Source organism: Scyliorhinus torazame, chromosome 22 (genome assembly GCF_047496885.1).
Source record: "Scyliorhinus torazame isolate Kashiwa2021f chromosome 22, sScyTor2.1, whole genome shotgun sequence".
NCBI lineage: Eukaryota > Metazoa > Chordata > Chondrichthyes > Carcharhiniformes > Scyliorhinidae > Scyliorhinus > Scyliorhinus torazame.
The window spans coordinates 67960086-67975101 of NC_092728.1; the positions used below are offsets into that span (position 1 = coordinate 67960086).

At 46.1% G+C, this 15016-nt stretch overlaps 1 protein-coding gene across 1 annotated transcript in view; it reads right to left on the minus strand.

Moving 5' to 3' along the window:
* cacna1ba (calcium channel, voltage-dependent, N type, alpha 1B subunit, a) overlaps positions 1-15016 on the minus strand; it is a 949382-nt gene that overhangs the window by 235258 nt on the left and 699108 nt on the right. The window contains exon 10 of the mRNA XM_072488273.1: positions 14532-14621. Coding sequence (XP_072344374.1) covers positions 14532-14621 — 90 coding nt within the window. The remainder of the gene's footprint in view (positions 1-14531; positions 14622-15016) is intronic.

A 15016-nucleotide genomic window follows, 5' to 3' on the forward strand; every position in this document is an offset into this window, starting at 1 on the left:
AATACCGGCTCCGGCCCGCTAACTATATGCCAACTACGTTTACTGCACTGACGCCTCTGTTGAGGCACCGGAGAATTGTAATGTGGCGTGACACGGGAGCCCGCCACGATTTCGTCGTCAAAATCGATTCTCAGCCCAATCGTGTTTCCTGATTCCGGCGTCAGCCGGAGAACCCCGCCCATGTTTCACGCAGATCGGAGCCAGCTGGGTTGAGGATGCCATCAACCCATAACCACTAAATGATTTCGACTCCATCCGTAATCCAACCTATTCTTAAGCTTCTCATGAATACACGCACTACACTTTCTCGGAGGGTCGCTCAACAGAATGACAACTTCTCTGAGGTGTAGTAGAGCATCACTCCTGAAGTGTTTACCACATTGAATCTATCTGGGTAAATCTGCCAGAGGCATTGAACTGGCTCAATGCAATTATTCTTGGTCTCTTCTGAATTCCTTTACAATGGTGAACTTAGTACATATCAGTATCCTTGTTACTGCTGGTCCACTTGTGTCTACCCAGTAAAATACTTGGGGTTCCTCTGCAGACTTGCCATTGCAGCAATACCATCCCAATGTACCGAAGCAGTGAATGGATGATTTCTTATGTGCAGTTAGCTTATCTGCTGTAGATTGTATCATTGCCTTCCAATGATCCAGATATATATCCTTCAGGATTCTGACTGGCAAGATGTTTGTGCTAGCTCCTCTGTTGACTTTGGCATATGCTTGGTACTTTTCTTTGGGTTTGTGATGCTGATAGTAGCGAAAGCCTTTAATTATTGACTTAATCCATTCTTCATGTCATATTCAGTGTGGAAGACCTGTTTGCTTTTCAGATGAAGATTTTTCTGAATCTTCACCCTGGACTCCCAGGGACCCAGGTTTAATTCCAGCCTTGGTTGACTGTTTGCATTTTCTCCCCATGTCTGCATGGGTTTCCTCCCACAGTCTAAAGATGTGCAAGGTAGGAGGATTGTCCACGGTAAGAAAATGCACCTTTGTGTCCAAAGATGTGCAGGATATGTGGGGTTATAGGAATAGGACAGAAGATTGGGCCTGAGTGGGATGCTCTTTCAGAAGGTTGGTGCAGACCCGATGGGCCAAATGGCCTCCTTCTGCACTGTTGGGACTCCATGGATTCTAAGACCTCATCTTAGGTTTGTGCTTATGTGGGTCCCTGTTGCACTCCCTGTTATTGTTGCCAATATACTGCACATAACGTTTGTTTGGGTGTATCTTATTGTAAGCTCTGGTCGTACCTCCAGAACCAGATTTCCTACATAGTCGAGCCCAAAGTCCTTTTGCACCATAAGTCATAGATCATAAAATTTACAATGCAGAAGGAGGCCATTCGGCCCATCGAGTCTGCACCGGTTCTTGGAAAGAACACCCGACCCAAGGTCAACACCTCCACCCTATCCCCATAACCCAGTAACCCCACCCAACACGAAGGGCAATTTTGGACACTAAGGGCAATTTAGAATGGCCAATCCACCTAACCTGCACATCTTTGGACGTGGGAGGAAACCGGAGCACCCGGAGGAAACCCACGCACACACGGGGAGGATGTGCAGACTCCGCACAGACAGTGACCCAAGCCGGAATCGAACCTGGGACCCTGGAGCTGTGAAGCAATTGTGCTATCCACAAGGCTACCGTGCTGCCCACTTTGGGACTTTGGGCTCGACTATGTAGGAAATCTGGTTCTGGAGGTACGACCAGAGCTTACAATAAGATACACCCAAACAAACGTTATGTGCAGTATATTGGCAGCAACAACAGGGAGTGCACCAGGGACCCACATAAGCATAAACCTAAGATGAGTTCTTAGAATCCATGGAATCCCTACAGTCTTGGAAGACAGCACAGTGCTGCAATGGGTGCAATAAACTTCACTTCCCACATGGGGCTAAACGGGTCAACAAACGAGGCTTTATGGGTTGACACTACTGGGAGTATATTACAGACCTCCAAATAATGAAAAAGAGAGAGAGAAAATCAAATTATGTAGGCAAAATAAGACAAGAGAGCAATAACAGTCGGAGACTTTAACTATCCCAATATCAACTGGGATTCAAGCAATATAAGGGGAACTGAGGGTTAAAAATTTGTGCAGTACATCCAGGAAAATCTTTTCAACCAACTAGTGACAAACCCAACAAGAGGAGCTGCAATTCTAGACCCAGTCTTGGGGGAACAAAAAAGGGCAAGTGGGTGAAGTGACAGATGGCGACCATATCGGATAGTGATCACAATTCAGTTAGATTCGGTATTACCAGAGATAGAGCAGGAGTAAAGATTTTCAACTGGGGGCGAGCAGATTTTACAGAAATTAGAACGAACTTTGCGGAGGTGGGCTGGCTCGCTCTGCCGGAGGATAAATCAATGGAAAACCAGTGGGCAGCACTAGAAATCGAGATCCTAAATGTACAAAGGAGGCATACGTCCTTCGAAAATAAGTGTGGTACTGCCAAATCTAGATTCCCCTGGTTGTCTGGAGGAATACAGACAAAGATCTAACATAAAACGAAAGCATACGAAAGGCATTCAGAACTAAGCACTGCAGATAGCCTAGACAAGTATAAGAAGTGCAGGGACAAAGTCAAAAAGGAAATAAGGAAATCAAAAAGATGGCATGAAAAAGATTAGTAAGTAAAGTTAAACAAAACCCAAAGATGTTTTACCAATACATTAATGATAAAAGGTTAGTTAAGGAAAAAATGGGACCTAACTGAGATGAAGAAGAGGACATTTGTGTAGACACATGGGCTGTGGGAAGGGGTTTAAATGAATGTTTTGTCTCTGTGTTTACAAAGGAAATTAATGATGCAGATACAGTAGCCCAGGAGGAACACTGTGAGATACTGGAAGGGATAATTGTAAAGAGAGAGGAAGTACTTAAAAGTTGATAAGTCGACAAGACCAGATGGATTGTTTCCAAGGTTCCTGAAGGAGGTCAGGGAGGAGATAGCAAATGCTCTGAGGATTATTTCCACTCCTCACTAGATGCAGGCAAGGTACCGGAGGACTGGAGAAATGCAAACTTGGTTCCATTGTTTAAAAAGGAATCAAAAGAAATGCCAAACAATTACAGGCCAGTTATTTGTACGTTGGTGGTGGGCAAATTCGTAGAATCAATCCTGAGAGATTGAAACAACTGTCGCATAGAAAGACATGAACTAGTCAGGGATAGTCAGCATGGATTTGTTAAAGAAAGGTCTTGCCTCACAAATTGGATTGAATTCTTTGAGGAAGTGACAAGAAGGATTGATGAAGGTAGTGCAGTGGATGTTGTAGATTTTAGCAAGGCGGATTGATCAGGAAAGTGAAAGCTCATGGGATACATAGTAATGTCGCAAACTGGATAAAACGTTGGCTTAATAACAGGAAACAAAGGGTAATGGTCGATGGCTGCCCTTGCAATTGGAAAGTTGTTTCAAGTGGTGTGCCACAGGGCTCGGTTTTGGGACCGTTACTGTTTGTGTTATAGATTAATGATTTAGACATGAACGTGGGGAGCATGATTGGGAAATTGCAGATGACACAAAGATTGGCCAAGTGGTCGTCAGTTTAGAGGATAAATATAATCTCCAAAATGATATAGATGGGTTGGTGAAATGGGTGGTAAAGTGGCAGATGGAATTGAACACAAAGAATGTGATATCATGCATTGAGGGAGATCAAACAGTTGTAGGGAGTACCCAATAAATGTGAATATACTAAGAGGGGTAGATGAAGTGAGAGATCTTTGCGTACAAGTACACAGGTCCCTAAAGGCAGCAGTTCAAGTAGACAAGGTTGTAAAGAAAGCATATGGAATGCTCTCCTTCATTGGCAGAGGTATAGAATATAAAAGTAGGGATATAATGTTGAGGTCACAACTGGAGTATTGAGTGCAGTCCTGGTCACCACAATACAGGAAGGATGTAATTGCTCTAGAGAGAGCGCAGAGGAGATTTACAAGAATGTTGCCAGGGCTAGAAAAGTGTAGCTACGAGGAGAGATTGGATAGGTTGGGGTTATTTTCCTTGGAACAAAGAAAGCTGAGGGGGGATTTAATTGAGGTGTACAAAATTCTGAGGGTAAAAGATAGGATCGGATAAAATTGTTTCCCTTGATGGAAAATTCTAGAACCATGGGACATAGATTCAAGATAAGTGGTAGAACGAGTACAGGGGACATGGGGAAAAACCTTTTTATGCAGTGAGTAGGGAAAATCTGGAATTCGCTGCCCAAGTTGGTGGTGGAGGCAGAGACTCTAAACTCTTTTAAAAAGTACCTGGGCCTGCACCCTAAGTGCTGTATGCTCCAGGGCTATGAACAGGGTGAAGGAAGGTGGGAATGGAAAAGGTGCCTCGGTGTCCTCAGGCTGGCATAGACAAGATGGGCCAAATGGCTTCCTTCTGTGCTGTAACTTTCTATGATTCTATAGCTTGCTTGCTTTCTGCATCATGACTACTGCACCAATGCTGATAACTGTACCTAACAATAATAATATGATAATAATCGGTTATTGTAACAAGTAGGCTTCAATGAAGTTACTGTGAAAAGCCCCTAGTCGCCACATTCTGGCACCTGTTTGGGGAGTCTGGTACGGGAATTGAATCCACGCTGCTGGCATTGTTCTGCATTACAAGCCAGCTATTTAGCCCACTGTGCTAAATCAGCCCCGGTGTCCAGCAACAATGGCTTCATATTTTCTGCTGTCTTTTAGCAATATGTCAATATCATGACTGTTCTTTTTCTCTATAAGGTCTTTATGAAAGGCTTCGACCGGCACTGAAGCAATAATCAGCTCCATGATCCACTCTGACAGCTAAGCTTCCAAATAATCACAGCTATTGCCCTTATCACAGCGCCTGTTGACAAACTGATCAATTAATTCTGGCGGCTGATGCCTGTGGAGCATCAGATCTTTTTTTTTTAATTTTAGAGTACCCAATTAATTTTTTCCAATTAAGGGGCAATTTAGCGTGGCCAATCTATCTACCCTGCACAACTTTTGGGTTGTGGAGGCAAAACCCATGCAAACCCGGGGAGAACTTGCAAACTCCACACGGACAGTGACCCAGAGCCGGGATCGAACCTGGGACCTCGGCACCGTGCGGCGGCAGTGCTATCCACTGCGCCACCATGCTGCCCCTGGAGCATCAGATCTAAATGGTGAGTCCTGACGTTCACTTTAACATAACAGGCTCCTTCTGACTGACCTCAGACAGGTTCAAAGTGTTGACTCTATGCAACTCCGAGGTTCCAATGAGTATCTTTACTTTCACCACTTGTTTACCCGGTTCTCTGATGGTTAAAACCTAAAAGAAATATTGCTCCGCCCTTTGTTTGAAAACCCTAAATCCGGATAGGACGTCTGTGACCTTCCAATTCATGCTGGGGAATTTGGTGGACACCCTCCAAAAAGGGGATTTGTAACCTCTCGACTCCATGGAAAGATTCGCTAATGATACAATGATCTGCTGTGTGTGTGTGTGTGTGTGTGTGTGTGTGTGTGTGTGTGTGTTTTTTAACTCTCTTTTCTCTTGTTTTACGTCTGCAGTTCAGATTCTTTTCTACTTTGAGCGGTGTTGCCTGAGGAGCACACTGACTCAGTAGTAGGGGCTGGTTTAGCACAGTGGGCTAAATAGTTGGCTTGTAATGCAGAACAAGGCAGCAGCGCGGGTTCAATTCCCGTACCGGCCTCCTCGAACAGGCGCCGGAATGTGGCGACTTGGGGCTTTTCACAGTAACTTCATTGAAGCCTACTTGTGACGATAAGCGATTATTATTATATAGTAGGTTAGCTCAGCTGGAAAAGAGACTAAGAAGGTTGGATCTGGGAGCAGATTTGAAAGAAATCTGCAAAAGTACGCCTCTTGGTTAAGATTGTACCCAGTAACAGGATAGTCTTGGGCTGCTGCCAGCTGGCGATCAGACGAGCTCTTTGAAAGAGAAAAGCTGAAATCTCTCAGAAGAAAGACAGAGTTGAAAGAACTTTTGTGGCTCACTAATGTCTGGATAGGTTCCGAAGACAATCCCAGAGGCATGCCTTGTTTGTGTCTGCCATTTAATGTGCAGTTTGTTGTGTGTACAACCAGTTTGCCTGTTAATTCATATTTACCTCAATCTTATTCTAGATGGTCGAGTATAAGGTAGATAGCATTCAACATAAACGCAGAAAGTGCTGAAAATTCTCAGCAGGTCTGACAGCATCCATGGAGAGAGTACAGAGCTAATGTTGGATGAATCTTCATCCTAGCTCTGACGAAGAGTCATCCAGACTCGAAACATTGGTTCTGTTCTCACAGTAACTTCATTGAAGCCTACTTGTGACAACAAGCGATTATTATTATTTTCTCTCTCCACAGATGCTGACAGACCTGCTGAGATTTTCCAGCATTTTCGTTTTTTGCTTCACATTCCAGCATCCACAGTAATTTGCTTTAACAGATACCATTGTTTGCTTTGTTGACTCTGGTATAGTAACAATGCTTCTGTTTGTTTAAAACTTGTAGTTTCATTCTCTTGGTGAGGAAGTGGGATTTCAACAGTCACCTCCTTCAACAGACCAAATTTACTGGTTGCAACCAAATTTGGGGGTCGTGGTGGGGACTGTAAAAAAAAGCTAAGGGTCTGCTCTAGGATCATTGTATCATCAGCAACTCTGTTCATTTGTCAGGTCATTCATACAGAATATAAATAGTTAAGGCCCCAGCACTGATCTCTATGGCACTCCACTTGTTACAATTTTGCCAACCTAAAAATGACACATTTATCTTGACTCTGTTTCCTATTATTTTGCTAAACCCTCTGCCCATGCTAATATATCATTAGCTCTTACCTTGTATAATCACATTTTATGTGGCATCCTATGTAATGCCTTTTTAATCTTGATTTTAACTATTACGAATGAGTTATAAGCCCATCCATGTATATTTCACATGTGAGACATGAAGGACAGTCATTGCAATGCGCAATACTAATCTTATCCTATGTCCAAGTATGCATCCTTGCAGGAGCCCAGGGATATCAAGGCCTATTGTGCCAATTCCAATTGGCACTCTAATTGAAATCAAATCCCTCGGCGCATTCTGGCAATCAAAGTTGGCACGTCCGTGGGCTACGTGGATTAGTACCACTCCAACAATGCAACCAGACACAAACAATTTTGGCAGTTCACCTGGGAATGAAATAGATATCCATGACTGCCCACTGTGCACCCTCTGACCCTGCCAGTTGGATCTGGGCCAGTCGCAAGGCCTTGAACAAAAATCATACTTAGCAGCCATTGCGAACACTACACATTTACACACTGACATCAGCATTCAGACGAAACACACTGTAATTTAATTTTTTCGAACAGTTAATTTCTAGTGAAAGGGGGATTATTAGATTAGGTGAAAATTATCTTTGTGAAATTACTGCGGCTTCAGGAAAATACCAGGCTCACAAAAACACTTGAGCTTTCTGAGAAGCGACAGAAGAATTGTTTACCTTTGACTGTATAAAAAGTCAGAAGAATTGTTTACCTTTTCAGTATAAAAAGTTGGATTATGGCTGGGAGTGAGCTTCTCGCCCAGTAGGCAAACCAAATTAAATCACTGGGTAGCACAGGCTTTTATAACAAGATGCGTGCCTGCATTACCTATTTATGACTTATAAATAAATATAATTAAAAAGAAAACATCCTTACAATTGAACAGGAAAACAAGATAATTGCAAAAATGCCAGCAGTTGCACTTTGAGTCAGATGGTAGTAGTTTCAAGTTGCACTGCAGAGATCCAACCATATAATCAGTCCAGTGCAATGCTGACGGAGTGCTCCACTATTATACGTGGCATCTTTTACCCCATAAGATGGACATTAAATATCTCATGGCACTATTCAAAGAGGAACAGAGGAGTTCTCATGGTTTCCAGACCGACAGTTATCTTCTGTCCCACATCATTAAGGAAATAAATTGTCTTGCCATTTATCTCATTGCTCTTTGTGGAATTTAGGTGTCTGCCAATCGTTGGCCTACATTACAAAACATAGAACATAGACATAGAAAATACAGCACAGAACAGGCCCTTCGGCCCACGATGTTGTGCCGAACCTTTGTCCTAGATTAATCATAGATTATCATTGAATCTACAGTGCAGAAGGAGGCCATTCGGCCCCCTGAGTCTGCACCAGCTCTTGGAAAGAGCACCCTACCCAAACTCAACACCTCCACCCAACACCAAGGGCAATTTGGACATTAAGGGCAATTTATCATTGGCCAATTCACCTAACCCGCACATCTTTGGATTGTGGGAGGAAACCGGAGCACCCGGAGGAAACCCACGCAGACACGGGGAGGACGTGCAGACTCCGCACAGACAATGACCCAAGCCGAAATCAAACCTGGGACCATGGATCTGTGAAGCAATTGTGCTATCCACAATGCTACCGTGCTGCCCTTAAGAACAAATAAATCTACACTATAAACATTACAGGCGGTGTTTTAAACGCCCCCCCCGCAGTGTGTTGCGATGCGGAGGGAGGCGGCCTGCCAATGGCTGGTGGAAGGAACTGCTGATCCCGTAGCTGTCAATGGGGTTTCCCGCTTTATGGCTCCTCGCCGCAGATTTCCCGCTTCGCCATCTGCAGGACCAAAAGATCCTACCGGCGAGAACTGCCGGAAAATTCCAGCCCACGTTCCAAAGCTACTTTGTCTCCATCCGTGAAGCAAACTGGGACATCTTGAGGATGTGAAAAGCGTACTATCAATGTAACTTTGTTCTTCCTTGGAAGTAATGACTTAAAAGCATATTGGGGATGATGTCCATATTCTGAAATATACCTTCATTATGACAATGACACCTTCTCTCTCCACCTTAAATACTTTTTCGGGTCTCATCACTTGTTGCTCACAACCCTTTCATTTCTCTGATCCATCAGTGCCAGTTGCTTGCAGGTAGCCATCAACTTGAATTTAAGTATTAAGCAGAATATACTTGTCCCTCCACATCCCTTGCTGAAATGCCTTGTTTCTGGACTACATCAACAGCAACTTATATTCACACAGCACATTTAACATAATAAAACATCCCTAAGTGCTTCACAGGAGTGTGATGAAACCAGGTATGACATCAAATCACACAATGAAATGTTAGGTGAGATAACCGAAAGGGTCATACGGGCGGCACGGTAGCGCAGTGGTTAGCACAATTGCTTCACAGCGCCAGGGTTCCAGGTTCAATTCCCCGCTGGGTCACTGTCTGTGCGGAGTCTGCACGTTCTCCCCGTGTCTGCGTGGGTTTCCTCCCGGTGCTCTAGTTTCCTCCCACTGTCCAAAGATGTGCAGGTTAGGTGGATTGGTCATGCTAAATTGCCCTTGAGTCCCAAAAAAAAGTTTAGTTGGGATTACTGGGTTACGGGGATAGGGTGGAGGTGGGGGCTTAGGTAGGGTGCTCTTTCCATGGTCCGGTGCAGACTCGATGGACCGAATGGCCTCTTTCTGCACTGTAAATTCTATGATCTATGTAGACAGGCATGAGAGGGAATTCCAGAGCTTGGGGCCTTGGCAGTTGAAAGCACGACTAAAATGGGGCTGATCAAGCAGTTAGAATTTGCTGAGAATAGATATCTCAAAGGGTTGTAGGTCTGGAGAGTATTTCAGAGATGGGGAGAAGTAAGACCATGGGGGGATTTGAAAACAAGGATGAGATTTTCAAAGTCAATGTGCTTGTTGACCAGGAACCAATGTAAGTCAGCGACCGGCGAGGTGATGGGAATGGGACCTGCTCTGAGTAAGATGCAGGCAGCAGGGTTTGGATGACTTCAAGTTTATGGAGGGTAGAATATGGGAGACCAGCCAGGACTATGTTGAAGTGGTCAAGTCTGGAACTAACAAAGGCATGAATGAGGATTATCAGATGAGCTGAGACATGGGTGAAGTTATGGAGGTGGAAATAGGTGGCCTTAGTGATGACATGAATAAGTCAAAAGCTCATCACCAGATTAAATGTGACACCAAGGCTGTTGTCACCTCTCTGGTTTAATCTCAGGCTGTTGTCAAGGACAGTGGTGGGGTCAATAGCTGGGGAATCTGGAGTGGGGACCAAAAACAATCACTTCAGTCTTCTCAATATAACTGGAGGGAATTTCTGCTCAGCCAGGCTGGTAGGCAACAATGAAGGAGTTGAAAAAGGTGGTGGTGAGGTAGAACTGGTTGGTTGTCGTCAGCGTCCATGTGTCCATCTGACACTGCCTTTGAATGATATCGCTGAGGGATAACATGGATGTGAGAAATAGGAGGGGGCCAAGGATAGATCCTTAGATAGTTGCGGGAGCACTGAGAACAGCCATTGCAAGTTAACATTTGACTACAGTTAGATAGGTAAGAATAGAACCACATGAGAGCCATCCCACTCAGCTGGATGACAATGAAAAGGTGCTGGAAGACGATGGTGTGGTTAACGGTATCAAAGGCTGCAGACAGGTCAAAACGGACAAGGAGAGAAGGTTTACCTTTGTCACGGTCATTTGTAATGTTGCTGAGAACCATTTTGGTACTGTGGCTGGGGTGGAAGTCTGATTGGAGTGATTCAAACGTGGCGCTGCAGGAAAAATGGGAATGGCGGAATGGAGTTGGGAGGCAGCGACATGTTCAAAAGGGTTGTTTGGAAAGAAAATGGAGGTTGGTGATGTTAATAGTTTGCAAGGTCGGTGAGGTGAAGGGTTAGTATTTTGAGAGGGGCAGATTGAAAGGAGAAAGAGACAATCTCTGAGCAGAGAGAGCCATTTAGAGTATTGACTAACATGGGGGCTAGGAGGGGAGGTTGCGTGGCCACCAGTTTAGTGGGAATAGATCGCAGAAATAGGAGGTGGTTCATACAGACAATTTGAGGGAAAGAGGGGAGATAGGAAATAAATTAGAGAAAGATGCAAATTAAGGACTAGGGCAGAGGAGGAGAAGTCTATTGAGTAGCCCAGGCTGAAAATTAAGACTATTCACCTGATTGATGTAGCTTACAACTAGGACATGAATGTCAGACATTGGGTAACTGGTGTAGACTCTGGACTACCATGCTACCTCTGTCTATTTCAGTGAAATATGGACTTCCATCAAAGTAGCACTTGCAAATCAGCAGTTTGCAGTGTACAGAAATTGTACGCAGTGATTCATTGGATGGTGTGGATGGCACTGTGGGTTACCAAAGGGATCACTGTCAAAGTCAAAGCTGGAAAATAGATTTTGTCCATAGCCACCAGACATCTGGCAGTGTCTAACCATCCAGGTCCTTAAGTATGAAAACTGAAACCCGCCCATCATTGCCAGGGTGGTTCTCTGCCACTTCCTCTGAGAGCGCACTGGTTCACACGTGCTCGTGGAATCCCTTTGTATGCCATTCTTACAGAATGTACCCATTTAAATAGATTGGTTAACAACTGTTAAAATAACAAACATGGTAATTCTGTACGAACATGGCCCGCTCTGCCAGAGGATCAGATGAAATTCCTCTGCATTTGCTTAACAACTGTGCTCCCGTATGTTAATCGAATAAACAAGCTTTCCACATTAGCCTTGCAAACTGCAAGTTGGGGGATATAGATTTTAAAAACATTAAGTATATATTGTGTTGTTCAGTTGATGAAGTGAAGCCCCATCATTTAAAGGCCTCAAAATCTAATTATTGTCAACAAGATCCCCAAGTTAATTAGGTGCCATTCTCTGAGGCCCATAATAAGCAGGAGGGAATCACCAGTTTTCTTTCACTCTCGTTTCCTAGGGATAGACTGCATTGATCCAATGTTCGATGTGTGAAGTGTGGCCCATATAGATAAAGGTTCACAAACAAATCTCAACTTTCCTTGCGTAGTCATTGTCCCTGACAATAACAATCCCCCACAATAAACTTTTAAGTAAAGCAAAGGGCTGATTTAATAATAGCACCAGTAGAGATTGGGAAATACAGATTAATTCTGGCCAACAACACAAATAGAAGGCTCGGATATCATTTTGCACAACACAAACCCTGCAGCAGAGAGTGTCGAGACGGATAAGGGAGACGGTGCTGGATCACAATACCTTTTAGATAAAACTGATCTAATTTGTCGTCATTTTTGCAGAAACTAATTCTGTGTATTTTAGTACAGAGGTATGGGCAGGATTCTCCGGTCCCCCTGCCACGTGTTTCTTGGTGGCGGCCATTCGCTTGCGGCGGGATTCTCTACTCCCGCCACTTGTCAATGGGATTTCTTATTGATGCCACCCCATGCCGCCGGGAAACACTGGCGGGAAAAGTGAATCGCAACGGCCGTAGAATTCTGGTCATGTTGTCAGGGCATGATATTTAATTTTAGAGAGAGTTTGATGAAAGCTGTCAATTCTTTTCCTGAAAGCAATTGAAGGTTAGTTTCTACCACAAGGGCCATATCCTAACTTGCTTAGCGAGTTTGTCCTGCCCAATCCCAGCCTGCCCATCTATTCCCCAAGGACAACCTGCTCCGTCTTCCTGTCAAACCCGACACCTCAGTGGAGCATGATCTGTATGCCCCATCACCTGAGGTCAATAGGAGAACCTGGGACGAAATTCTCCCCCAACGGCGCGATGTCCGCCGACTGGCGCCAAAAACGGCGCCAATCAGACGGGCATCGCGCCGGCCCAAAGGTGCAGAATGCTCCACATCTTTGGGGGCCGAGCCCCAAAATTGAGGGGCTAGGCTGGCGCCGGAGGGATTTCCGCCCCGCCAGCTGGCGGAAATGGCGTTTGTTGCCCCGCCAGCTGGCGCGGAAATGCGGCGCATGCGCGGGAGTGTCAGCGGCCGCCGACAGTTTCCCGCGCATGCGCAGTGGGGGGAGTCTCTTCCGGCTCCGCCATGGTGGAGGCCGTGGCGGAGGCGGAAGGGAAAGAGTGCCCCCACGACACAGGCCCGCCCGTGGATCGGCGGGTCCCGATCGCAGGCCAGGCCACCGTGGGGGCACACCCCGGGGTCAGATCGCCCCGCGCCTCGCCCCCAGGACCCCAGAGCCCGCCCACGCCGCCTGGTCCCACCGGTAAATACCAGCTTTGATTCACGCCGGCGGGACAGGCAATATCTGGGCGGGGCTTCGGCCCATCCGGGCCAGAGAATTGAGCGGGGGGTCCCGCCAACCGGCGCGGCCCGATTCCCGCCCCCGCCGAAGTCCGTACCGGAGACTTCGGCGGGGGCGGGAATCGGGCCACGCCGGTTGGCGGGACCCCCCGCTCAATTCTCCGGCCCAGATGGGCCGAAGTCCCGCCCAGAAATTGCCTGTCCCGCTGGCGTAAATCAAAGCTGGTATTTACCGGCGGGACCAGGCGGCGTGGGTGGGCTCCGAGGTCCTGGGGGGGGCGCGGGGCAATCTGACCCCGGGGGGTGCCCCCACGGTGGCCAGGCTCGCGATCAGGGCCCACCGATCCGCGGGCGGGCCTGTGCCGTGGGGGCACTCTTTCCCTTCCGCCTCCGCCACGGCCTCCACCATGGCGGAGGCGGAAGAGACTCTCCCCACTGCGCATGCGCGGGAAACTGTCGGTGGCTGCTGACGCTCCCGCGCATGCGCCGCATTTCCGCGCCAGCTGGCAGGGCAACAAACGCCATTTCCGCCAGCTGGCGGGGCGGAAATCCCTCCGGCGCCGGCCTAGCCCCTCAATGTTGGGGCTCGGTCCCCAAAGGGGCGGAGCATTCCGCACCTTTGGGCCGGCGCGATGCCCGTCTGATTGGCGTCGTTTTTGGCGCCAGTTGGCGGACACCGCGCCGTTGGGGGAGAATTTCGCCCCAGGTGTCGAAATCAAAAATTAAAGAGAAGGTTACCAAAGGCTGCTTGAAAGAAAATGCAGAGCATGAATGAAAACGGGGAAAGCATGAGAAAGAAGGAATCCGGAAAAGCAAATTCAGAAGGTAGAGGAAAAAGCATAAAATGAGAGGGTTGGAACAAAGTGCAAGACAGGCAAAGGCCAGAATTACAGAAAAAAAAAGAATGTACAAACTCAAAACAACCTTCCACAGAGTGAGAAACATACCGAAAAAAGAGGAGACAGAGGGATGACAATGTTATAGAATGAAGAAAACAGGCAGACAGAGACGGTAACAAGAGGCAGCACTCCAGAGCTATATAAAAACAAAAGGAAAGATTAGTCCAACACAGCTTGTTCTTTGAAATACAGTCAGTAAACCAACACACACATGTCAGTAAATCAATCGCATTCTGGAATCTTTTCAAATGTCTCAGGAACAGGGAGCACAAGGGCTCCCCCACCTTCTCCTCTGCCCTGTCCCTCGCTCATCAATGAGTTTCTTGACCAATAGGAATAAAATCTTGCCAACATGGACGATTTTGCTCATTGCCATAAACAGAACATTGCCAAAATTAGAAAGATACTTTTAAAAAGTTTCAGCTTCTCCCTGGTAGCAAAATGTCTTCAAATATAAGGCCACCGCTCCCCCCATTCACCACATCTACCTCGCCGCCCACCTCTCTCCTCCCGCAGGAATCACGTCCTACAAACCACGTTTAAATGAGAAGGACTTCAATGGATAGTACTCACCCACTGAGGAAATGTCTGTGAAATGATCCTCTCCCTCCTCAGCATTAATCAGGTCATTCTTACTCTTTTTTGTCGTTGCTCTCTTTAAAACTGTGTAAACAATGAAACGTTACTGCAACATCAAACTTCCTAGCACCATCTCGATCCTGCCTGGTGTTTCCTTTGTCGGGGGAAAAAGTGGGTGGCTTACTTAACCCAGCATAAGCTCAAGGTCCTTCCCAATTCGGAGGTTTGTATTCTCTCGGATTTTCCAGTTGAGAACTAATTGTCAACATAGCATTTGTGCGGGGCAAAACGCACTCAAATCACCACAAATTTTGCATTGCTAGCTGGAAGAACAGCGTTCCTGCTTTTCTTACAAAACATGGCCAGGATCATCCATTCATTATTTTTCAAAATTAAATTTAGATTACCCAATTTTTTGCAATTAAGGGGCAATTTAGCGTGGCCAATTCATCTGCCCTGCATATCTTTGGATTGTAGGG